Raw genomic sequence first — 25,843 nt, 5'->3', positions numbered from 1 at the left:
TCTGATGTGTATTTTGTACAAAAACCTTCCAAAACAGAAAAAAACTCTTATGCCTTGAAATAAATGATTTGGGTCATTTTTTTTTTTTTTGAAATATGAAGACTATATAGGTACAGGTACAAATTCCATAAGAATCCATTAAAAAAATTTTTTTCAAAAAATGTTATATTTATTACTTAATATGTAATACTAAATACTTACTTTGGAGTATTTTAAAATCTTTTTTCCCAGCGTTATTTAAAAAGAAGGCTCATGCTAGGTACCCGAAAATGCTTAGCTTTCCTCTTTCAAAAAAAAATAACAAAAATCTGATTATTCTACAAGGCGTGATCGTGATCCTGGCTTTAATTTTGCAATGTAACTAGAAATTTCTATAAGGACATAATCTGTGAAATATCGCTTATTTTTTTTTTATATCACTTATACAAAAAAGTTCTTGTTGTTTCAAAATCCATTATTTTTATGTTTTTCAAACTTGAATAACTTCTTTTTATAGTTCTGATATTGAAAAAATAACAATATTTTACAGCCAAAACTTTTATATTATGATGGAAACTGAGATTTAAGATTTAGATTTTTTAGTATGTCTATAGCATTCTTTGTTCTTTCCTGCTCAAAAATATTGCTACGTCTTATATCTGTTAGACAAATACGACATATGCGGGTATAGCGTACAATAAATAAATAAACCTACAAAACTTTAATTTAAATTAAAAAGAAATACAGTTTTATTACATAACGCCTAGAAAAACTTATGAACACCATCAAGTTATATATTAATTTTAGACAGGTAGATATTTATTACCTATTGAATAATATGTAGTCTGGACTCTGAATGATATTTATGTACATAATTTTATTTCTAAATGTCAGTTTTTTTATTCTGCTTGCTCATATTATGTGCAATGTATAATTATTATTACTTAATATTCAATAGTTAAAACCCAGACACATCAATTTAAGTATTTAACATTGTTCATTGATAGCAAATATTGTGTTTAAATTTATTTTATTAAAAATAACTTATATTTTTCATATAAATTATCAATTTAAGGGACATAATAGAATATTATATTATATTTATTTATATGAAGCCATTTTTACTTTGTGAAAAATAGTTTAGTTCTAATAGTTTTATCATTAATCGTCATACTCACATTGATATCAACAGTTGTAAATACAATTTTTATGGTAAAAATATAATGCATAAAAGTATAGCATTAAAATTTTAATATATTAGGTGTTTAGGTATTGAAATTAAAGGTAAACGCTTATTAAAAATTGTTCCAAGACATATATGAACAAATTTAATAGCTTCATATAAATGCTGTAATAAAGTAGAAACCAAGGTTATATAAGATATTATTTCATTAATCATACATTTCAAAGGAATCAAAAATCACATTTTTTAAATATATCATCAGATAGCATTATATTATAATAAGTTTTGGTAATAACATGCTGATTGTATCCTAATATAATGATCACAAAAATTAAAAAAATTAAATAAAAATACTATTAAAAAATGATTTTCTTAACATCTTGATCAAACATGAACTTCAACATGAAAAGCTCGTTAAATTACAGTATATATAATGTAGTCAAATTATGAGTATTATAAATGTCCAATGAGGCCTTTGTTGAAATAGTAAACTTAATTATAGTATTTTCTTTGTTCTTTTGCAATAATAAAATTATCCCCAAAGGTCTCTTTCACTAAGTATTAGTCCTGTATTTTAAACAATTTAACTAAAAAAATTATCATTAAAAAAAAAATAATAATAATAATAATAATAATAATAAATAATAATAATAAAATTGAAACAACTACAATCATAATGAATATTTAATATAAGGCGTGTATAAAAAATAAGACTTAAGAAATAAATACTTGAATAGTGAGTATAGTTTTGGCACGGATGTCCTACTTATAATCCCTGTAAGTCATCTGCACCTTCTGATCAGGTCAAACATATATTTTATTTTTATAAATATATTTAAAAAAAAACAATTGTCAATAAAATATACATAATATGGTACTTCTGATCACAGGGCAGAGTGGAAATCAAAATCTTCTAACAAAATAAGTAAAAATAATTTGAACAGGAATTATAACATAGTATTATATTGACCAATTGTATTTTTAATTTAAAAAAATGATATACATTTTAAATAGAAATAATTAAAGTATTGCATTTCGTTGATTTTATACTATAATTTAAGTAAAAAGAAAAAGAAAATAAAGTAGTTAAACCAGTTAACCGTTCAAAAGATATGATCAATAATATTGTTTATTGATGTTAAGAGGATGCCATAACTGCATGCATAATCTGCCTTACTATGCATAACATTGCAATTTTTATATTCTAAATAATTCATTGAATTCTATTGTTTAATTTATGAATGAATTAACCAATTACCAAATTTAGAAGTAAGAATATTATCCTAGTGAATCACATAGGTTTTTTTAAATGTTTTAATTTTAAATAAGTAATGAAGATTAATAAGTGAACAGTTGACAACATTATAACCACTTGAATATTAAAAAAAAAAAAAAAAAAAACTATGTTGTTCATAAGATAATATTTTTACTTCTAAATTTGGTAATAAGTCAATTTACTCTAAAATTAAACTTAACAGTTCAGAGGTTGTCAGCACCTCCTTAGTTTTCTCTCTGACCCACACACAACATAAGCAAAATCATTCGTTTTATTATGGTTTTCAGTGATCTTATGAGTAAAATCACCTATTTTAATGTATGATGTATCGATTTGTTTAAATGTTGTTTCTAAACAATTAAATATCCATTTAAATTACAACATTTATTTTTAACGTTTCATATTAAGTCAAATAACAATAAAACTTTAAAACTGATGTCATAGGTACCATATATCATTTTTATAATGTAAATACATTTCATCTACATTGCGCATAGGTCTGATGATACAGTTTCCAAGCATGACTAGTTGCTGTGCGATCAGCCAAATTATATACTGCTTGGGGACCAACATAATTGTAAGGCAGCAGCAACTAAAATGTTGTTCCATAGCAAAGCAGTTGTTTCAGCTCATTGCTGCTGCCAGCCACAACTAGCTGTACCTTGAAAACCATACCTTATAGAGAGAAAACAAATATTATGCTAAAATCCTCTTGAGGACGCTACACCCGCATGTACTGCTCCATTTTAAAAATATACGATTAGTAAAAACTGAGATGGTACTCATAAAAAAAATGATCACTCCATAAAAACATTGGCTGTGAAAAATAGTTTTTATTTTTTTCGATATCAGAACTAAAAAGTTATTCAAGTTTGAAGAACACACAAAATTAATGGATTTTGAAATGATAATATTTTTTTTCGTATGAGTGATGATATCAAGAAAATTAAAAAGAATATTTCAAAGCTAATGTTCTCAACTATATCGATGAGAGTCTTAACTATTACTAGAACCTGAGAGTTCAATCCTTTCCACAACAGTTTCTTCTACATTGTATATTTGTAAGACAAAGACAACACATGTGGATGTAGTGTTCTCATAAACAAATTATTTAGAACTTCAATTTGCTGTGGTAAGCACTTGTAGGATGGAAAAAACGCATATGAGTATAGTATCCTCTTAAAGTGGACGCTACACAGACATTTTTCTTTGTCTCGCAAGAACAAATTTAGTAAATTCACTCTCAACAGATCACTTTTAGCTTTGATAGTTAAAACTAGAGTAAATCAATTTATTACAAGACTTGATGGAAAATTATTTGTGTTGAATATGGTATTTTTTTTTATAATTCAGGTTTTATGTCAGTTATTAGCATTTTTAATTTACATTATATTACATATGCAAAACTTAACTATCATAAAAAAACCCACATACAAACAAACAAAGATATTAATGTTCTTGATATTAAGTTTCATAATATGTTGATATACATTAATTTGTAAGCTATTGAAGCTTAACGTGATCTGTGGAGAGTTAACTTGGTACATAACACATTTGTGAAACAGAGACAATAAATACCCGTGTAGCATTGTCTTAAACAATAAAATCACATACCTATTGACTAAGAAAATAATAATAAATTGTAGTAAAGCCTATGCACAAATCAATAGCTCCTATGAATACTGGAAGCACGATTTTGAGAAAAATAATTGGGGCAGGAAAATATTTTAGATAATCGAATAACACTAAAAATATATATTTTTTAAATTTTTATTAATAATAAGACGATAAAAATAGTAATATTAAAATCGGATCTCAAAACAAGATGTCAGCTTGTTAAAGGGGTCCTCTGTATAGTGTTCTTTCTTTGAACATAAATTTCTATTGATCGGGGGATTCCAAAAGTTATTATGTTTTTTTTTTGTTTATCATTCAAATAAATATATTCAATACATGCTTTTAACTGAACAATATTATAAATTATGAAAACACACTTTCCTGAGCCTAAAGTGTGTTAACATTAATTAAAATACGACGAGGACACTCTTGTTCGGTCCTTTTTTAATTTAAATAAAAAAATTCCATTTGTTTCACTTATATTCAAAAGAGGTAACAGTGCTTGCGTTTCCTTCTTGGTTTCGCTTTACGTTTTTCTCGCAACCTTTGTTCTTTCTATAAGATTAATAAATAATTATAATACTAATCCATATGCACTTTTAAATGACTACTTACATCTTTTCTAATTTCTCTAACCAAAGTGTAAAACGCTTCATCGACACCTTGTCTCGTTTTAGCTGATGTCTCAATAAATGGTACACCATATTGTTTAGCTAAATCAGATGCTGCTTTAACATCTATCGCTCTACTTTGTAAATCACACTTATTGCCTACCACTGAAAATTAAAGTAAATTGAAGGGAGGTAATTAATAAATTCATATTTCAAACAATTTATCATTTATCAGAATCTAAACATCTGAATAGATAATACTTTGAGCGTATTCAAAATTTAAATATTGTGATAAATAAACATGATTCCAAAGGTATTGATAATTTTTATCATAATAAGAGTTTAAATAATGATGACTTGACACTTACAAACCATTGGGACATCCTCTGCATCTTTTACTCGTTTTATCTGTTCTCTATAATTACTGATATCTTCAAATGATTTGGTATTATTAATAGCAAATACAAGAAGAAAACCTTCACCGGTTCTCATATATTGATCACGCATAGCACTATAAAAATATATATATTATTAACTTCATGTACTCATAAATTGCATAAAATAAAAACTTACCTATATTCTTCTTGACCCGCCGTGTCTAAAATATCAAGTAGACACGTTTCTCCATCAATTACTACTTGTTTACGATAAGAATCCTCTGAAAATAAACAGTAAAATCATTAATAAAAATTCTGTTTGAATAAAGTATATAAAATGCATTATCTAAAAAATGATCAACAAACAAAAAGGTAATTACCTACTTAAGTTTCCCTAAATAAAATAAAAACTAATATAAAACTAACCAATCGTTGGATCATACTCGTCCACAAAGCTGAAAAAAAAATATACTCATAAGTTAACTTTAAACTAATATAATTGTAAGATATTTAAACTATGGTTATTAAAGAAATTAAAACATACTGGTTCTGTATTAACTGTATTGTTAAGGCACTTTTACCGACGCCGCCAGCTGGAAAACAGAATGTCAAGTAATGCATTAAGAATAATTTATAACATAAAATAGTAATTTAGATACAGATACTTAAGGCATAGGTAATAGTAATAATTATTCAATTTAATATTTTTTTGAAATGTACAAATTGTTTGTAATTACACAGAAAGCTGTATACATAGGTCATGGAACTGAATAATATATATTATGTTTAGTTATATACCTATTCATAAATAGAGATTATAAATTATTTGACATATACAAATATTCAATATTCTGATACTTTTAAATGGTTATCAAAAGTAATAAATCTAGCCAATGACTACAACCAAATTTATTTTGTGAAATTGATAAGATAAAAGAATGTATTAAGTATTGCAAGAAAAAAACTTAAAACCTAAAAGAGAATCAAGGATAAAAATGTTTTTCAAATTTTGTTCTCAAAAATGTTAAGAGATAAGACACAGGAATTGATCAACAGATCTACAAACTCTAAGAGGCTCATAGAAGATTAGTGTGGATGAAATAGGTACACTTGGGTAATGTATGAGTGAATTCTATCGAGTGTGCTGGTCAAATCGCACAGGGAAATTTTTGATTTATAGATACCGGAGTGGAGGAAAGCTCCAATTGAAATCAGCATAAGTAAAACACATAATACCACAGGCTAATAGACATTAACAGCATTTGTCAAGGGTCAGCAAAACGCCAACTGATGGCCATCCACACAGAACTAGTCGTGCAATTTCGATGGAAGCCGGGTACATTGGTCCGTAAAAGATACCTACACTCTTTCAGGGCTTTTGGCGATTGACGTAAGCTGAGGATGTGCTCACATACAATCACTATACGTCCGTGGGTAGTGCAACAACTACTTACCACCGACGACGACCAGTTTGTATTCAGTCATAATTTTATTTTATTTGTCTTCGTCGTTGTCGTCTGATCAGTCAACAGCAGAGCTAGACAAAGGGCGCTCTTGTGCGGCGTTGTGGTCGGTGGTCACTGGTCCCGAGCGATGCTACACCGGTCGGCGGCGGTAGCGTTCGGTTTGACGACAGCGTCGACTTGTACCGCGGAAACAACGACAACAATCACGGGTAACGACAATATCGCGGAAAAAAATACGTAAAACACACCCCGACCGTAATGAGTACCGATTAGCGAAGAGTGAAGATGGAAAAAAAGGTGTTTTGGTTTTTTTCCTTCTTTCTTTTCTTTTTTTTTTATTATTATTCTCTAAAAGGGGCGTGACATTTATTTATTTATTTTTTGTTTACAGCACAGCCATCTTTTGTACGGCGCACGCAGCCTGTCCAACTGTCCGCTATGTACGTTCCTCAGCGCGCGCGTCGCAGTCCCAATCGTCGTCGTCGTCGGCCGTCTACCGTCGTAACTCGTTATCCGTATTTCGTGGTCTTCGTCATTGATAACGTAATGATATATCTGAATATCTGATGACTGATATCAAAAAATTTAAAATACCGTTGTCGTGCAAGTGTGCAACAACTGTGGTCTGTGAGTCTGCGACGGGTGTCAGTTTGGCAAGTACCAGTTTGTATCCGGCATCCGCGATCCGCCAGCCGATTGGATACAGACATACAGCTATTTCAACTAATTCGTTTTGATGTTTGTTTTATTACCAATTCGGACTGACATAATCACTTATCTTGTGAAAAACCGAAAACATCGAATTGGGGAAAAAAAATTCATTCGACTAGACAGTGACAATACGAAAACTTATTCAACTGCAACCTATCCTATGCCGCAAACCCACAAACAGTTTCTAGTTTTTACTTAGTACCCGAAATGTTGACGACGACGTGATATCGACATGTTGTGGTTGGTGGCAAGTGTCAACGTTGTTACTTTATATAGTTGTATTTATTATAACTGTATAATTATTAATTATTACCTATAGTTTGTAATGTTTATTTATCCTACTATCAATATAAATATAATATTATTATATTTATACTCTAGTCTATAATAAGTATTAAGTAGTAGGTACTAAGTATTTAGTAATTAAAGTTCAATAAGTTATTTGTGGAGTACGGTGATGTGCGTGAGATGAAATCTGTGAGAAACGTTTGATTCGTGTATTCGTGCCCGATTGCCGTTTGCTATTTTCCGTTCGTGTCACACTGGCACACAGGTAACGATAACGAACTAACGACTGGTTAGCTGCTGGTCCCATCAAATGATAACACACCAATATCACAGAATAGATAACAATAACGCACATTCCTTCTCTACCCAGTAACAATGACCACGATTTAAGATATACAATATGTAGCCACATGTAGGGAAAATTGTTATTATTATCTAAGGAAATTAGTTTTATTTTAAATTATTATATAAGATTATGTCTTTTACTTATTGTTATACATAAAATAAAGTATTCAACTCCAAGTTCAAGTATAATAATAGAATAAATAGTATAAAATCAGAAGCTGAACCAAATGACAAAAAAAGCGAGGCAAAATTTCGAAATAGATAATAATATAATAATAACATAGGCGTTTTGCTTATTTTGACACCGGGAGCGCTAATGCTCTATTTTTGACAGCTGTTTTATAGTGTCATTTTTAAAGTCGCTGCGGGACGCTATTAAACCATAGATAATCTTATTATCTATGTATTAAACATAGGTAGTTGTGCAACCTGTAATCTTAAATCGTGACAATGACTCAATCTCGCAATGATAAATTGTTAACGTTTTGTCCAAAGTGGATTTATATATATAACTTATTTATATATGATTTATATAATAAATCTACCTTGGTTTTGTCATTGACTACAACTTACTATTTATTACTCTATGCATTATGCTGGGCTGATTGTTGATCTATAGAACAATGTTTACAATTCTGCAAAATGGGATCAATTTATTCAAATTTTTAACTTACGTTGTTACAGTGTTGCTCAAAGCATTATTGTTAAAAACTTGTCCCTTATACTTCTCTCAGTCTCTCAACCATTTGCGTAGTTGTTCTAGATGTGGCACATGGCTAATTGGATGTGGCTCGGGCCGCTCGGGGTTCTATTTTGAAGTTAAAAAAGTTTCTCCCTACTCCATGTTATCTCCTTCGATCTCCCCTTAATATCTTACTGAAAAACTTGGTATTTGAGTTTAAAACTGCTAATCAATGTTAAATCTTATACTGACCTAAAGTTCCTCAAGGTAGCGACTTTGCATTTTTTTTTTAAATTTAATTTTTGCTTACTATACCGTCTATACCCCAAAATTGCATTTTACATCCATTGGTATGTTGGCCGATGATCAAATAATCTTAGCTTCTAATAAAGACCCAAAAAATGTCTCCAAATATATCCAAAACCCCATGGTAATGTTGATCCAACCGTTAGAATTTTGGAAGATACAAATCAACAAAAGCGGGTAAGTGGGTATCGCTCTGCTGTATATTAAGGGGTGGGGTGGACCTCTGACTAGGGTAGGTTAAATTCGAATGCAATGATAGGTATTATTGTATACGAAAAACGATTCTGAACGTTTTTAAAAAATATTTTAGTAACCTTGTATTTAATTTTAAAATCTTAGATTTAAAAAGAAAAACTTTTATGAATTTCTATCTAAGATAATTTGAACATTGTCGTAATTTTTATGTATGAAGTCAATATTTGAACTTCAAATGCTAATAAAAAAAAATATTTAAAATCGTTTGAGGATAAATCGTTATCGTTACGCTATTTTGTAAAAATTTAAAATTCAAACGCACCTAAAATTTTTCGTATAATGATGCTTCGAGTATGCTCTATAGCTACTTGAAGGAAAACTTATGGAAACATAGTGTTGTATTTTTTTAATCCTTTGTTATAAACACAAAAAATTTTATGATTTTTCAACTTCAAAATTACTTGCTGCAAAACTGGTTTAGCATAAAAATTCCCGTTTTTCTGTTATTTTTTTTTTTTGTTTTTCTCGATTTTTTTTAAAACTGTTGGAAAATGTTTACGTTTGACCTGTATAATGCACCAAGGATATTCACTTTTACATCGAAAACCACCCCCAAAGTTTGAAATTGAAGCATTATTTCGAATAGTTATGCTGTACATAGACACACAAAAAAAAAACCACGCATCATTGTAAAATCAATACATTCATCACTTCGTTCAGAATCTAAAACCAAGTCATAATTTATAAATTTCTCTTTACGCCTAGAAATAGGTATAGCTATGTCACCCATTTAAACTAAATATAGTAACACAATTCCTACCGATTACGAAGTAATTTTTAACAAGTATCTGACCATAGTCTCCTCAACTAAAATCTAAACGAAAGTCACATAATTCTAGACTCAATAATTGCTTCGTCTTCTTACAAATTACCAAAATACCAACCACCTAAAAACTCACTATCTTTAAAGGTTTATAATAAGAACCGTGTTTAGGTATAAGAAATCTTTTATCCAAGTAGGTTTATCCTAAACCATGAATATATTAGAACGCTTCAGACATTTCAGTCCATTTTTCTTTAAACAATTGTCTCCATTCCGTGGATAGATATAACAAAATTTAATACCTAATCTCAATAACAATCTCAATTTCCAAGCAGCATGACAGTTAGCAACGAGTCACTATACCTCAACTTCACTAAAGAACTTAAAACCATCTAAATCCTTTTATTGAACTTCTTTTCTCTCAAATCATCCACTAGGTATAAAATCTTTACATAGGTATTGCTAAAAAATGTTGGAGTAGGGACTAATATATATATATATATATATTATTACTCTAGTCCTGTCAAATTAACATATCGATGGTATTACTGTATGCATAATTACCAATCTTTTCTTTTACTATAATTATTTAATTATTTTTTAAAAATTTATAATTTAGCATATATGTATTTATAAATATTTTAATTACGCAACAAAAAATACACATCACTTATGGCCATAGTGCATTGTAATAAAAATATATTCAACAAATTTGTTATACTGAACCGGTGTGAAAATAAAAACAGGATTTTAAAATCATGTCATTTATATAATGGTTCATTATTCCGGTAGGTACGGGATAATGTAGGATAATCTTAAGCTAGTTTACCCTATAGAATTTCTAGATTAGGTTCACAAAATATAATGATTATATTAAAAAATTTGTCATCTATCAATTTTAGTCTTTTTTTTTGTTATTAAAAAAGGACTTGTAAACAACAGATAAGTCATAAGTATATTACGTAGGTATAGATAATAGGTATATTACTATTTAAAACCTTTGTATATATTTCATATTGATACCTTATTGTACATTATACTGAAGGTAAGTACACAGTCTATACTGTTTCTCAATTCAAAATCGTTTTTATCCACATGCAATGATTGATAATTAAATGTCAAATTAAACACATCAACAGTGATCTCTTCGACGACAAGGACACTTGACAACTACTATATACAGCCGAGTAGTGAGTAATAGTAGTGTTACTGCGCATATAGATAGAGCGTTTCCTGCGTTGTTCTAGTGCACCGAGCTGTACAATTAATTATATTTATAAATACCTACCTCGCATACAATATTACAATTTACAATCTACGGCTATATAAATTTAAATTCATGTTTCCATGTATGATGCATTAATACGCATACTAATTTATTATTATAAATTGTAATAACTACTAGCTAGAGTGATTCACCAATTACCCATACTTGCACCAATTTTTTCTTAATTAATTATTCAAATCCTGATATTATACCGTGTGTTCAATTTTAAAGGTAACCAGGAAATATTTCGATCGCGTGACTCTGAATTTGATACGGAGTTTTTATACTGCAAATAGGACTTATAAATACATCTGTTTTTGATAAATTCTAAATTTAATTTTTTTTATCAGCGCATGCGCAGTAAAATAAAAAAAATCTTAAATAGGAAGCACTATTTTGAAGACCGGATTTGATCGCTTTATTTTTTCTGAACAACTTTGATCTTTACAGTTTGTTGATATCTCTAAAATTGTCATTTTTATGACGGTCGAAAGTTTTAAATCAGCACAATACCTATACTTTATAAACTTTAAGACCTTATTTTATAATTCTTGGAATTATTTAAAGAGTGTCCTGTATTGATATGAACGCACGTTTTCAAATAAGACCCCCTAGTTAACTGTAAATTATTCAACAGATAATTTTTCTGAACATTTTGATGTATTAAAATACGTAGGTATTAAAATCAAAATTCGAATGAGTAGTTTTTGAGTTATTTAACTTCCTATATCTCAGGTAAACCTACGTCATTTCAATAGATATTTGTTAGGGTATGGTGTAATAATATGACTATAAAACTTTTAAGTGCATATAAAAAAAGCCGAAGACCCGGCCACCGATCCATTAGGCTATACTTTAAAATTTAAGTCAGGCAAATACATACTCTAAGGATGATTCGTCTACGACAATGGGTTAGGAAGATATGGTAATCAGATTTTTTTAGTAAACTCAAAAATTAAAATTTGTAAAATTCTTTTGATTTTGTAAATCAAAGCTATATCAGTTTAAGAAAACACGATGCTCACAATGCGAATATTTATATTGAATACTTATAACCTAAATACAATATAATAATATTACTAAATTTACTAAATTTATCGCTATTTTTTTTTATTAAATTATAGTACCTGGTTCTATTATATATGCCTATGTTCACTTGATTAATCCAAATATATCTAGGTAATTTGAATAGCTAAAATACATATTTACAATTTCAACAAATAATATGTATTATATAATATCTCTATTCACTTATCCAATGTCCAGTATGAGTATATGTGATCTATATTCTATATACTATACTTATAACAGGTGACTTATAAAACATCAAAACATAGTTTCAAAATTATAATAATACTTGATACTTGGTTGGTAGTACCTACATAGTAAAAGAAAAGTTTACTTTGTTGTCTTCAACAATTTATATATTATAAATGTATTTTAAAGAGGTATAAATAAATGAATATTTGTCAAAAAAACTCACCTTGCCAGGAGCCCAGGACTGATGGTTACAAAGTATTTGAGATACCTGATACTTTATGGTTCGAACTAGTAGTACTGAATTAGGAATTAGATTTTTAACATAGAATTGAATGCCATTACCTCAATATTACAAACAAAGATGAAATAAATAATAATACAAGGTTAAAATTCAGTTGTTAAAAACTATATTATATAGTACGAATTAGTACCTATAATATACCTATTTCTGTAAAAGGTGAGTACCTACCTACATAAATAATAATAATATTAATAGTTATAATATAAATTTAAGCATTTGATGCATTTACGCAGCAACCCAGTCGGATCATTTTAGATTCTGAACGAAGTGATGAATGTATTGATTTTACAATGATGTGTGTATGTGTTTTTTTTTTTGTGTGTCTGTGTACAGCATAACTAGTAGAAATAATGCTTCGATTTTAAACTTTGGGGGTGGTTTCCGATGTAAAAGTGAATATCCTTGGTGCATTATAGAGGTCAAAAGTAAACAGTTTTCAAAAAAATCGAGAAAAACAAAAAAAAAAATGACAGAAAAACGGGAATTTTTACGCAAAACCAGTTTTCGACCAAATCGATTTTTTTATATGGTTGTAATTCAAAAACTAATCACTGTAAATACTTGAAATTTTCACCAAATGTTTATGTTAGTGATATCTATATACAGTTTAATTTTTAAAAATGTTTGACTTTTTTGACTTATTTATAGACCACTGAAATTTTCGACTTTTTTGAGAATTTTTTTTGAAGTGTCGGTAAAAAAAATGTTGGATAACCAAAAAAACTTGAAAATTAAATACAAGATTCCTTATGAGTTGTTCTTATTGTAGCTAAAAAAATTCAAAAATTGTTAATCACAATTTTTTTTATAAGCGTTTATAGTTCAAATTTTTACGAAATCTGTCGAAAACGGGAATATTTGCAAGTAATTTTGAAGTTGAAAAATCATAAAAATTGTTGTGTTTATAACTAAGGATTAAAAATACAACACTAAGTTCTCCATAAGTTTTCCTTCAAGTAGCTATAGAGAAAACTCTAAACATAATTTTAGGAAAAATTTTAAATGCGTTTGAATTTTAAATTTTTACGAAATAGCGAAACGATAACGATTTAACCTGAAACGATTTAAAATATTTGTTATTATTCAAAAAGCACATGTATAGTAGATACTTGAAAATTTTACCAGTTATTAAGATTGGCATTTTCTTTACATGATTTAATTTTCAAAATATTTTGACTTTTTTTGAGATATTTATAGGCAACTGAAATTTTCAATTGTACTGAATTTTTTTTTTTTTGAAGTGTCGATAAAATTTTTTTTGCCCTATCAAAATACTTGAAAATTTAATACAAAGTTTCCAATCAGTTATCCTTAAGATGATTAAAAAATTATAAGAATACATATGCACAATTTTTTTATAAGCGTTTATAGTTCAAATTTTTACGAAATCTGTCGAAAACACGAAATTTGCAAGTAATTGAAAAAGTAAACCATTGATACATGAAATTTTCACCGAATGTTTTTATAAGTATATTCTATCCGCCATACAATTTTCAAAAATTTTTGACTTATGTTGTACTATTCATAGCCTCATAGGTATATGCAATTTTCGATCATTATTAGTTTTTTTTAAAATTAATATCGATAAAATTTTTTTTTTGGGTAGAAAATATTGAAGATTTAATACAAGGCTCTTAATATATTGTTACAATAGCAGTTGAAAAATAAATTAAATTCATAGTCACAATTTTATATAAGCATTCAAATTTTGAATTTTGACATAATACGTAATAATCACAAAAATTCGCAAATTGTTTTAAGCTATAAATTTATAAAAAATTTTCTTTTTAAATCTAAGATTTGAAAATTTAATACAAGATTCCTTAAAAAATTTTCAATCTTTATCACAAAAAAAATGTCCACCGGAAATTCAAATTACATTTTTATAAGCATTTGAATTTCAAATATTGACAAAAATTTGTCAAAACCATGAATATTTGCAAATTATATTTTGTAGTTCAAAATTCATAAAATTGTTTGTGTTCATAACTAAGGATTAAAAATACAACACTAAGTTTTCCTTCGAGTAGCTATAGAGAAAATTCGAAGCATCATTATAGGAAAAATGTTTTGAGCGTTTAAATATTAAATTTTTATGAAATCGCGTAATGATAACGATTTATCCTCAAACCAAGTATTCGTATATCTATGATAATATAAGGTATTATGAATTATGATAACTACATGATAACTACACTAATTGATTAACCATGCCTTATGCAAAATGCGTCTTTATTGAAAAATAAAATATTTGTTTCAAGATAGAATATATGACAATATTTAAATATAATAACCTAACCTATCCTAGACTGACAAATCATCTCCATTCAGAATCGTTTTTCGTATACAATGATACCTATCATTGCATTCAAATTTAATCCCATCCATTACAGTAACCTACTGTACAGCTGAGCGACATCCACGACTTACCTGCTTTTTTATTTTGTAGCAATACGAATTCTTTACAAACGAAATTAATGTCTTTATAGGTACAAACCTTATTAGGTAAATCGAATATATTATAATATCGTTCATGTTACCGTCAGTTCTTTTTATGATTTGTTCCGTAGAACATTTTAATATTTTATAGCTAGGTAAAAAAAAAAAACTATGAAATCACTTTCGCAAACGTAAAATTATATACAACATTTGTACCTAACCTTCACAAATAAAGTTGCTAAGATTTAAACTAACTAAAAAATAAAAAAATATAATTCTTCACATGTTTCAGAATTAATGTTTTCTCGTCGACTAAAGCACAAAAATTATGTTGAGAAGTTCTAATAATACTATAATTGTTCAACATAATACTTTATGTCGATCATTGTTCATAACTTTAAAGAATTATAACATTTATTTTTTTTTATAAGTTAATCAAATTTTTAAAAACAATCAGTTCGTCATCACAATGGGGTATAATTCCCAGTAGTTTTAAAGAGAAAATCGATTTCAGATATTATTGACGTAACTCTAAAATAAATTACCGTAGATATATGAAATTTTCAAAATATTTTAAAGAAATTTTAAATTTTCCGTTTTTTAAATTTTTTATTCTATAAATATGTCAATAAAATGTTATTCATTGCCTCATTGGGTCTACCTATATATAATTCAAAAAGATTTGAAATATTTTGAAAATCTTATCAAGTATAGAAAATGCATGTATTGACATTCAGTGAAAATTACATGTGTTTACAGTAATTTGTTTTAGAGTTAGGCCAATATTTAAAATCAATTTTTTCAATATTTGATTTTGCGTGAAAATTACCGTTTTTCGATTTTTTTTTCACAATGTTCTTAGAAAATTATTGGGAATTTCAAAATGTCGTTATACATTTTGATTTATGAGTATATTTACTATATTGAAATTGAGTAGAGGTATACTTTCACTGATATATAATTCATTAATTGTTTTTTTTTTTTTTTTATGGTTATTGACTTGTTGTCTTATTGATATCAAGGTTAAAGTATATTTTGCTTACGCATCCAAGAAATTTACTTGTCCTTTTGTTACTAAAGAAAATCATTTTGGTGCTATTCTTACTCAAGCCCCGTCAATCTATGTAAAAACAGCAACAACTACATCAATATATAGGTAACCCCCGATAGTTTTAATTTTTCGTCTAAATCTTATTATCCATTTTCGCGCGGTCGCCTCAATAATTATATAATGTTATCTTAGATGACTCGGCAACAACAAATGTTTATTACTTCCATATATACTTTCTAGTTTTCTCTACCGTTATATAGCCCGTTAGGATTATTATCAGTAGCCTACCCCTACACCACACAACACTTGAGAAGCTCTATACTCAAATAGGGTTATACTTTATCTGATATGTTACAAACGTAAAAACAAAATTATCAATCACTTTCAAAAATTACATTCTATGTCGTATTTTTGGGTAATATAGGAGTCATATCCTTCCGTGGAAAAATCCTGGATACGCTCTGGTGCAGGGGCTTAATTATGGGGAGATGAGGGGGATAGATCACTCCCAAAACATTTATTTTACTACTAACATTTTACTTTTGGTGGGTTAGGTTACTGTATAACGCTTATACAGATTTTACTAAAAACCAAAAACGTATATATAATCCTGTGTAAGTGAACACACAGCTAACTATTACTATCATTCTTCTCACAGGTGACAGCTGCAAGTGTGAAGATATCACTATTATCCCTTAGACATTTAGGTACACCTTCCAATAATAAAATAATTCTAACCAAGTTTACCTTTTGCGTAAGTGATCATATTTTCAACTATAAGGGATGTCGAAAACACAAATTTCTTCTTAAGCACCGTAAAATCAATAAGCCGAAAAATCGTTGTATCTACCAGTGGCGTGCTCAAGAGGGGGAGATTAGTGGTTATATTCCCTCCATTGTCTTCTTTTTGCCTCCCTACAGAAAACAACTTGTATTAGTTATATGTATATAACTTATAAGAGCTGTTTTAGAGTCATTACTTAATAGTTTTTATTTGTTATTAGCAAAAGCCAAAAAATTATTGTAAAATATATTATTTTTTATAACATCCCCAATTCCCCATCCCCTTTGTACATATCTGGGCACGCTACTGATACCTATTGGCTATTCCCCTTTACAAATCTAGAACACATGACAACTTCTCAACTCTCTAAATCACCGATCTAAAGCTCAAGTTTCTTACACCTCCATTGTTGACTCTGCAATAGGTAATATCTTGTTATCTAATTTTTTCAATTATCAAGAAACGTTACCTATATCATATAGAACAGTATTTATATTTTAATAATCTAAATTTATTTTTAGAACTTATCTGTTATCTACACTACACTAAATCTGCGACGGGTCAACCAATTCAAAATAAATATTGTATTCAAAATACAACACGATGTATAGTTGTAGATTTTACCTATACATTATGATTTATGAAACAATATTAAAGATAATAGATTTAATGATCTATGCAAGGTCTTGCATTCTCGCCTAGAATGTAAACTAAGCGGTAAGAATTTGGTTTTGTTTCGAGGTCTACGCCTGAGCCCTGAACTAAAATAGTCTCGGTAAAACTTTATTTCTAATTAATTATTAATTATTATCATTCCGTTAAGTATGATTGTTCTAAGTTCTTGTAAATATTTAGTGCAATTTCGAAATAGACAACATATTTTGTTCCAAAGTTGAAAAATACATTGCGTAATAAACATCCATTGGTACAAATAATTTAGGAATGAAGTTTATAGGAGTAGAATGGGGGGGCTAAGGAGGCTATAGATTTCAATCCCCATAAAAATTCTTTACATCACGTATTCACGTCCAACATAGGACTAAATATTTAATTAAGAACGTTGAGCCTTACTAGAACATTTTTTTTTCTTGGAGGAATTAATATTTTAATTCACATGTTATTTATCTCAGAACAAAATACGCACATTCAGAATATTAAATTAGAACAAATTAACTTAGGAATAACTATTTTGTGGGTTTCTATTAAAGGTTATCCTAGTCTGTGATTCAGTAAAATATGGTATAAATGTATAATACTATAATCATAGAACTTACCACTTACGGTAAAAGACAAAAGTGTAAACCAGTAAAACAATTTATTTAATATTAAATTAATATTTAATCACAGTCTACTCTGTGGCCGAAGTCATTGACAAACCGTGATAAGCAACGGTGCATTATTATTTTTTTTTATAAATACTGCTAACTGCACTGTAGTCTGTAGGAAAGTTTTATCAGTTATTGAGTTATCTAAGTTATCTATGCACTGCAAGTTTGGCATTTCATAGTACGTCCACCACCTACGACCCACCGAGCTTTGCGGACCGCTACCGAAATCCGAATCATTTGCTGACTAATGACTTCGACATCAGTTCATCAGCATTTCAATTTTTAGCGTCAGTTGCTCAGTCCGTAGTCAACATTCGGTGAAAAAATATTATCAAACAGTCGTTGTTAGCTAGCGACTTCTGTTTATTTGATATATTTTGACGTTCAAGTATTATATTATATATTATATAATTATATCGTAGCCATGGGAGGACCTAAAGAAGGCGTTCAAAAACAGATACAACAAGACTGGGCGAATCGCGAATACATTGAAGTGATCACGGGCAGCATAAAAAAAATTACAGACTTTCTCAATTCGTTTGGTAATCATATTATAATATTATTCTGATCGTAGCTATACATTTTACCGTTTTCTGTATCCGTTTTAACCAAAAATCAATTTTGCACCCATATCATACTTGATTACTTGAGTAAGCTCTATAATACTTTATTATAGATTTTGTTACCATGGACACATATATTTATAACATATTGTTTGATCAATCTATATTTAAGTTTTCAACTCTAATCTATAGTGATCTTTTGGTCTTTAATTAAAACCTCTATTCAAAGTTGTAGTTTTTTTTTTCATTAGGTATAATGAAAATAACTTATTGTACAGATGTTGACAGATCAGTTGTACTAAGTAATTTTGAAAAACGAGGTTGGGTACATGTTGGCCCAGATGATGATTGGAATTTTTATTGGGCTGGTATACAAACATGTCGTAGTCTATTTAGTATTGATAGTGGCTATAGAATGCATGACAACCAAATGATTAATCATTTCCCTAATCATTATGAACTCAGCCGTAAAGATATGTTGGTTAAAAATATCAAACGTTACAGACGTGAGCTTGAAAGAGAAGGAAGTCCATTAGCCAAGCGTTTAGATGGAAAATACTTGTATTTAGATTTTATTCCAGTTACATTTGTATTACCAGCAGACTATAATTTGTTTGTGGAAGAATACCGCAAGGTTGGCCCAAGTACATGGATTATGAAACCAGTTGGAAAATCTCAAGGAACTGGAATATTCCTTATTAATAAATTATCTAAATTGAAGAAATGGTCTAGAGAAGGCAAAAATAATAATTTCAATACATCTACCATAAAGGAATCATATGTTATATCTAAATACATTGATAATCCATTACTGATTGATGGCAAAAAATTTGATCTTCGTTTATATGTTTTAGTCACATCTTTTCGTCCATTAAAAGCATACTTGTTTAAGTCGGGCTTTTGTCGTTTCTGTACTGTCAAATATAACACTAGTGTGGCAGATATAGAAAACTTATTGATCCATTTGACTAATGTATCCTTACAAAAACAAGGTGATGAATACAACAGTATACATGGCGGTAAATTAAGCATTCAAAATTTAAGACTATTTTTGGAAAGCACAAGAGGAAAAGCGGTAACTGAAGCACTTTTTGATAATATTGTTTGGTTGATTGTTCATTCTTTAAAATCAGTGAGTTATATAATGGCTAATGATAGACATTGTTTTGAATGTTATGGGTATGATATTATAATTGATGATAATCTAAAACCCTGGTTAATTGAAGTAAATGCATCTCCTTCTCTAACATCTACTACAGCTAATGATCGTATTTTGAAGTATAAATTGATTGACAATATGTTAAGTGTAGTTTTACCACCTAGTGGAATTCCTGACGTACGCTGGAATAAATGTCCATCTCGAGAGGCAATGGGAAATTTCGAGCTATTAATTGATGAAGAATTAGCAGCAAAAGATAAACCTGGACCATCAAATAAAATTGATCTAAAGGATAGATTAAAGCGAAAGAGCTAGACATAGAAAAATTAATTAGTACTAGATAAAAATAATGTGAAATGAATTTTAATATTAAACATTTTATTTGTAAATATTATGACAATTTTATTCAATATTTTAAGTACTAATCATAATCTTAAAGGTTTAATAGTACTTAAGGTACCAAATTTGTCAACTGTCTATAAATTAGTAATATACATATAATTATACTTATTTTGTACATGTTAACTTTGAATATCTTATTGTGAAATATATGTATTTATTTTCTTTTTATAGATATGTCATGTCGATCCAGGTTAGCCATTTTAAATGAAAAATTAACTACACTGGAAAGAAGAATTGAATACTTGGAAGCACGGGTAAAAATGAATTGTATTAGATCAGAGGTATTCAAATTTTTTTATACCCTGGCTCTGTCGTGTGTTCACAATATTTGGACGATTCCCAAAAGATAAACCATAGGGAAATTTCATTTTTTAACTTGGAGAGGCTATACATATTTAAATGAAACAGATCTGTCCCTAAAGGATTTAATACTTAAATTAAAATACAAATTTTCGAAGGGGCCAAGCCCCTCCAAGTGCACTCCAAATTTTGCCTATGTTTATAACATTTCTATTAATTATATAAGATCTACATTAATGTTGGTTTACGGTGCTTATTATATCATTACATTCTTAAACTATCACGCCCTTCCACCCCCTCTAGGAGACGTGACACAGTTTGAATACCTCTATATTAGATAATTTATATTAAGTTATAAAAAAAAAATTTTACTTTTTAGGTTACTAAAGGAGAAACTCTTTCATGATACTGATATATTGCCATTAAATCGATTGGAAATACTTGTGTACTATATATAAATTTTTCAAGGTAGTGTTATTAAACTAGTCTAAGTTATGTATATATTTTTAAACATTTCAATTTCATTTTATACATTTATGATATTATTATATGATTTAAGATTAAGATATTAAATTTTCAATATTAATCGGACATAGTGTTGAATACTTTTTATTAATTTTCCTTTGAGTTCATTTTTTTGACAACAGCATTCACAAAGTGAATTCATTTTAAAGAATTCAAATATTAGATTTTCAATTTATCTAATGCAATAACGTGCGTTTACTCTATATGTATTTCACAATCATTAGGAAAGATGTTGATTCACCAATTATAGCACACATTTCATTTGATGTTTTTAATTTAAGGAATTAATACAAATCCAGAATTTAAATTGGCTGAAGATGATCAGTGATCACTATTATTGCAAACAACACACCTAAATTACATATAATTATTACCACACCTTTTCTTGGACTCTATTTATATGCATTGTTCCGTGATACTATCAGTTTTCCTTTTATGGCCAAACAATAATTCTGCACTTTATTTGTATATTATACATTAATATTCATATAATATTTATAAAATATAGTTAATATTTTTGAGCATATTCTTAAAAAATTTAGGTTTCAAATTTTTATGTAGTTTATTGCCTGGATAAAAATGAATTTAAATACTTCACAAACCACAACAGTAATAGACTATAAGATGGTTCTAAAATTTTATTTAAACATCTTGATCAAAATACCTTGTATTCAGTGAACAGCATTAAACAATTTTAAGACATTTAATAATAATTTAAAATATATAGCAATGAATATAATATATAGTATAGTTAAGTTTAAAGAAGAGTTATTATTTTATAAATAAAACTTAATATATTATAACAAAATAGGCTATAGAAATTATGACACTAGGGTAAATAAAAAAACATGATTAATTATTAACAGGAATAATTGCTGTTTTCTTTAAACATAATGTTGGTATATATTAGAATTAAATTGAGTATAAATTATAATATTATTTGCAACAAACATATGTATTGTATTACTCAATGAATTTATTCTGTAAATTATCACAAATAATAATGTATTACTTTTTGAATTTTACTCACAAATTGATAACAATACAAAAATTTTATGATTAACATAAAAAAACGAAAAAGGTAAACTTATAAATTTTATTCTGATTATCTATTTATATGTATTAAAACACAGGAAAACTAATTAGTTACATCTATATTATTACAATTAATTGGTAACAAAACAAAATAAAATATTTAATTCAAACAAATGAAAATATTATCAAATTTGTTAAAATATATTGATACTTAAAGAAAAGAAAAGACTATCTTCAAAAATAACATTCTAATATATTCTAACTTGTGGCATTATTCTTTAAAATAATATAAATTATTATTTTATAGACAAAAAAATATATTCAATTGAGTAAAAGTGAATACATATGTTAAGGTCTAATTATAAGTTTAAATATTAAATATATTTCACCAGTGGTTTGTAGAAACATTTGAATGTTACCACATTTCATGTGTATAGTCATACATATGTCATATTCAGTCATACACATAAGTATTTATAATCAATTTTGACACACAATATGGTTTAATTTTTTTTTCCTCTTACTTATATGATTAAAAATGCATCTGTATTTAAAATCAATAAAATTCAAATTTAAAAAAAATAGTTCTTCACCAAAAGTTCTAAATTAAATTTTTTTAAAGTTGATTTAAGATATTTTAGTGATATAAAGTATAAAATGTAATTCTATTTCCTCACGAAATTCAATAATCAAGAATTCGGGTAAATAAAAACGGAAAACACCACTGGGTTTTAATACAAATGAATTACTAGGTAGTACATGAACTATTGTCACACCATAATATTAATAAATTTATAAATATCATTTAGAACTTAAATACCGGAACATATAATTATTTGTAAATGAGTGTTTCATTGTTGGAATGGGTAAGGTGAAATAAATCTATCAAAATCTAGTTCGCGGTACTGGATATCTCAATATGAGAGCACTTTCAGCTGACATAATTGGTAATTTGTTCTCACTATGATAGTTTACCAAATGACTGACACTTTCAAACATACGGTCTTTAGTTCTAACAGCACCTTCTGGATCAATTAAAAGTAAGTGTTTCTTTACATCCCCTTGAAGACCAGTTAAAACATATTGTCCAGGAGATCCTTGTGATTCTCTTACTAAAAAGTCACCATCCTAGGCAAAAAAATACATTTTATAAGTTTCCACTATACATTTTTACCATGTACATATTTGTAATCATTCACACATCTTAATAACTTATTTGTAATATTTTGATATTTTAATTTTACTAATAGGGTAAAAACTAAAAATGTACAGAAATAAAATAATTTATCTTAAGGTTTATTTTCATTTCACTTACCTAAGTATTCAATAATTACATTATTAGTTATATATTCATTATTATAATATATAAGAGAAAATTATAATTTTTTTCTAATCATTAAGCTGATTGCTATAAATCAATATGAATAAAAAGTGAGAAAGTGAAAAATTAAGATAAATATAATAGATTAAGATGCAATTAAATGAATCACAATTATATATCAAGGTCAGCTTTATCTTTCTTAATTGTTTATGTTACATAAGTAGGTAAAACATATATGTTTAAGCCAATATTTGACTTTTTCCCTTCTTTTAAAAATAATATCGAACAAAATGATTTATAAATTGTATTTAATAAAAACAAAATTATTATAAAAAAAAGGTTGTTGGTAATAGTAAATCACAATAAAAATAGATCTATTCTTGACCATATTATCATACATTAATTTATATTTTACTTACATGTTTTAGTAAAGCTTCAGCATGCTGTCTTGTGATACTACCATGAAACCAAAGTTCATCTTGTAATTTTGGTGCCATTACTGGTAGAGGTTCATGATCCACAAAAGGTTCTAAAATATTGTATAAAAATAAAAATAAATGGTACATTGATTATGTTACATATTTATTTTTAGAACTATCATAATGTCATAACATACGCATGTCAAATACATCACGAGGTTGTGAATTGTGGTTTTTATTTCCAACTACAAAATCATTAACATAGTTATGAGCAGGATGTGGTACAGGCGGTGGAGGTGCTTCACAATTCAAATCAATTAAATTATTTGAAACTAGTCTTTCTAAAATTATAATCAATTTATAGTTATAAGTTACAAAACAAAGTAATTAAAAATATTAATGTATATAATTAACCTCTATTACGATGATCATGATATGAGGGAAGAGGTGGCACAGGTGGTGGACCAGTTTCTGGAGGAGACTTTCCTGGTAAATCATTATAATATTCTCGTTCATCTCTTGTGCTTGAGCTTAAAACTGGTGCAGGTTTTGTTAAAAACTGTTTAAAACGTAAATCAAAGGCCTGGCCAATAGTTGTAATAACATCTTGTGCTAATTCGCCTTCTCCACATTCTAGTACATAACATGCACGCCAGTCTTTTATGTCTTTAGCTACAAATGCAACAAAGTCTATTGTGTCCTAAAATAAACCATATAAAAGTAAGAATATTTAATAAATATAAGACTTTAAAATTTTATTATTCTTACAGCATCACCCCCCGACGCAAAAGATATTCTAGGCATATCATGTGTAGAAATGACTGCATGCGAATCCCTAAGTTTTAATGTCAAACACGTGCTAGATATGGATAAGGTAACATTTGATCCAGCATGATCCATAATTGAATGATCACCAATAAGTCTTAAAATTTTTTTATCCACCTATTAAATTTAAAATTTTTAAAGTTGTTTGATTACTATTATAAACTATAAGAAACAAAATAATTGAGTTTACTTTTCGTTTTTTGTCAGCAGTTTTTAGTCCAGCTGCTTCACATACTTTATTTATACATTCCCTAAGTAAAATATTTTCAATTAAAAATGTATGATTTTAAAATTTTAAGTACTTATCAATTATTTTAACTTACTTGGCTACTAAAAATCGTGTATCAAAATCTAAACTTTTCATAGATGTCAGTACTTCCAAACAGCCAATATACTAAAAGTATAAAAGACAATATTTTATCTTTTACAGTTAATTGATGATTATACAGTCAAATAAATAAGCTTAATAAGTTTGTAGACTTACTCGAACTTCGTAGCAAACACTACTTCTCGTAATAACATTGTCCGGATGTAACCAACCTCTTGCTGGTTTGTTCATGAAACTTCCCCATGAATCTGGCATTTCGATTAATACAAGTAACAACTGCGCTGCTGAAATTGTTTATTAATGCAGTATAAATTTTAGAAGGTTACAAATTTGAAATTTTACACAATTTTAACTAATAATATGCGGAAAATACAATTACTTACAAATTAAATATTTACTCAACAAAGCTTGGGTACCAACAGTTTTCCATGATTACTATGAATACTTCTGCAATCGATGTACTAAATATTTAAAAATGAAATGGCAACATTTTTTTCCAAAACAAAGAAAATAATATTAAAAGAACGTAACTTTACTTACAAAAATGTTATGTAAAAAATAAACTATAAAGTTACTACCTACCTACAAATATTCAATACATTTGTCAACATCTGGAAAAATATTTAGTGGAAAGGGTAATTTCATTCATAACTGATTACAATTTTCTTATCATAGTG

General features: G+C 27.8%; 4 protein-coding genes and 1 long non-coding RNA gene across 7 annotated transcripts; 3 read left to right on the top strand and 2 right to left on the bottom strand.

The window, feature by feature from the left end:
* Positions 1-4,192: 4,192 nt before the first annotated feature.
* Ras85D (GTPase ras-like protein 1) lies at positions 4,193-6,931 on the bottom strand. Its single transcript, XM_015524727.2, has 7 exons — positions 6,498-6,931; positions 5,588-5,636; positions 5,470-5,498; positions 5,240-5,324; positions 5,035-5,177; positions 4,671-4,831; positions 4,193-4,610 (listed from the first exon to the last, which is right to left on the bottom strand). Exons 1-7 carry the CDS (start codon positions 6,526-6,528, stop codon positions 4,539-4,541), a joined length of 570 nt encoding a protein of 189 aa, XP_015380213.1. The 5' UTR covers positions 6,529-6,931; the 3' UTR covers positions 4,193-4,538.
* LOC149058301 (uncharacterized) lies at positions 5,983-6,697 on the top strand. The gene is made up of 2 exons (XR_016190261.1): positions 5,983-6,162; positions 6,224-6,697. It is a non-coding gene; the product is annotated as an uncharacterized LOC149058301 (long non-coding RNA).
* Positions 6,932-18,377: 11,446 nt separating the features above from the next.
* Positions 18,378-21,304, top strand: HSPC300 (hematopoietic stem/progenitor cell protein 300). Its single transcript, XM_015524688.2, has 4 exons — positions 18,378-18,606; positions 18,712-18,831; positions 20,585-20,667; positions 21,093-21,304. Exons 2-4 carry the CDS (start codon positions 18,714-18,716, stop codon positions 21,117-21,119), a joined length of 228 nt encoding a protein of 75 aa, XP_015380174.1. The 5' UTR covers positions 18,378-18,606; positions 18,712-18,713; the 3' UTR covers positions 21,120-21,304.
* TTLL1B (Tubulin tyrosine ligase-like 1B) lies at positions 18,838-20,577 on the top strand. Its single transcript, XM_015524687.2, has one exon. It carries the CDS (start codon positions 19,109-19,111, stop codon positions 20,324-20,326), a length of 1,218 nt encoding a protein of 405 aa, XP_015380173.1. The 5' UTR covers positions 18,838-19,108; the 3' UTR covers positions 20,327-20,577.
* A 1,516-nt stretch (positions 21,305-22,820) lies between the features above and the next one.
* On the bottom strand, positions 22,821-25,786 carry Shc (SHC-adaptor protein). 3 transcript variants are annotated; one of them, XM_089218874.1, is made up of 10 exons: positions 25,749-25,786; positions 25,550-25,627; positions 25,323-25,450; positions 25,162-25,232; positions 25,029-25,089; positions 24,782-24,955; positions 24,428-24,713; positions 24,211-24,354; positions 24,014-24,123; positions 22,821-23,401 (listed from the first exon to the last, which is right to left on the bottom strand). In XM_089218874.1, exons 3-10 carry the CDS (start codon positions 25,419-25,421, stop codon positions 23,159-23,161), a joined length of 1,188 nt encoding a protein of 395 aa, XP_089075000.1. In that variant the 5' UTR covers positions 25,422-25,450; positions 25,550-25,627; positions 25,749-25,786; the 3' UTR covers positions 22,821-23,158. The 3 variants fall into 3 exon arrangements, with proteins under 3 accessions (XP_089075000.1, XP_015380181.2, XP_015380182.2); XM_015524695.2 differs by lacking the exon at positions 25,749-25,786 and having other exon boundaries at positions 25,550-25,742; XM_015524696.2 differs by lacking the exon at positions 25,749-25,786 and having other exon boundaries at positions 25,323-25,447; positions 25,550-25,742.
* Positions 25,787-25,843: the final 57 nt, after the last annotated feature.

Source organism: Diuraphis noxia, unplaced genomic scaffold (genome assembly GCF_037042655.1).
Source record: "Diuraphis noxia isolate RWA-SAM2 unplaced genomic scaffold, SU_Dnox_SAM2 contig0002, whole genome shotgun sequence".
Classification (NCBI taxonomy): domain Eukaryota; kingdom Metazoa; phylum Arthropoda; class Insecta; order Hemiptera; family Aphididae; genus Diuraphis; species Diuraphis noxia.
This window is presented reverse-complemented; position numbering and strand designations above follow the sequence as displayed.

Excerpts from the sequence above, each read along its gene's own strand:
- TTLL1B (XM_015524687.2), top strand. The coding sequence starts at position 19,109 with ATGAAAATAACTTATTGTACAGATGTTGACAGATCAGTTGTACTAAGT.
- Ras85D (XM_015524727.2), bottom strand. The coding sequence starts at position 6,528 with ATGACTGAATACAAACTGGTCGTCGTCGGTG. Across the intron at positions 5,325-5,469 it reads CGAGTATGATCCAACGATTG|AGGATTCTTATCGTAAACAA; the intron begins GTTAGTTTTATA and ends GTTTATTTTCAG. Across the intron at positions 4,832-5,034 it reads AGAGGATGTCCCAATGGTTT|TGGTAGGCAATAAGTGTGAT; the intron begins GTAAGTGTCAAG and ends TTTAATTTTCAG.
- HSPC300 (XM_015524688.2), top strand. The coding sequence starts at position 18,714 with ATGGGAGGACCTAAAGAAGGCGTTCAAAAACAGATACAACAAGACTGG. Across the intron at positions 18,832-20,584 it reads AGACTTTCTCAATTCGTTTG|ATATGTCATGTCGATCCAGG; the intron begins GTAATCATATTA and ends TTCTTTTTATAG. Across the intron at positions 20,668-21,092 it reads TTGAATACTTGGAAGCACGG|GTTACTAAAGGAGAAACTCT; the intron begins GTAAAAATGAAT and ends TTTACTTTTTAG.
- Shc (XM_089218874.1), bottom strand. The coding sequence starts at position 25,421 with ATGCCAGATTCATGGGGAAGTTTCATGAACAAACCAGCAAGAGGTTGG. Across the intron at positions 24,714-24,781 it reads TTGCGTCGGGGGGTGATGCT|GACACAATAGACTTTGTTGC; the intron begins GTAAGAATAATA and ends GGTTTATTTTAG. Across the intron at positions 24,355-24,427 it reads TCATGATCATCGTAATAGAG|AAAGACTAGTTTCAAATAAT; the intron begins GTTAATTATATA and ends TTATAATTTTAG.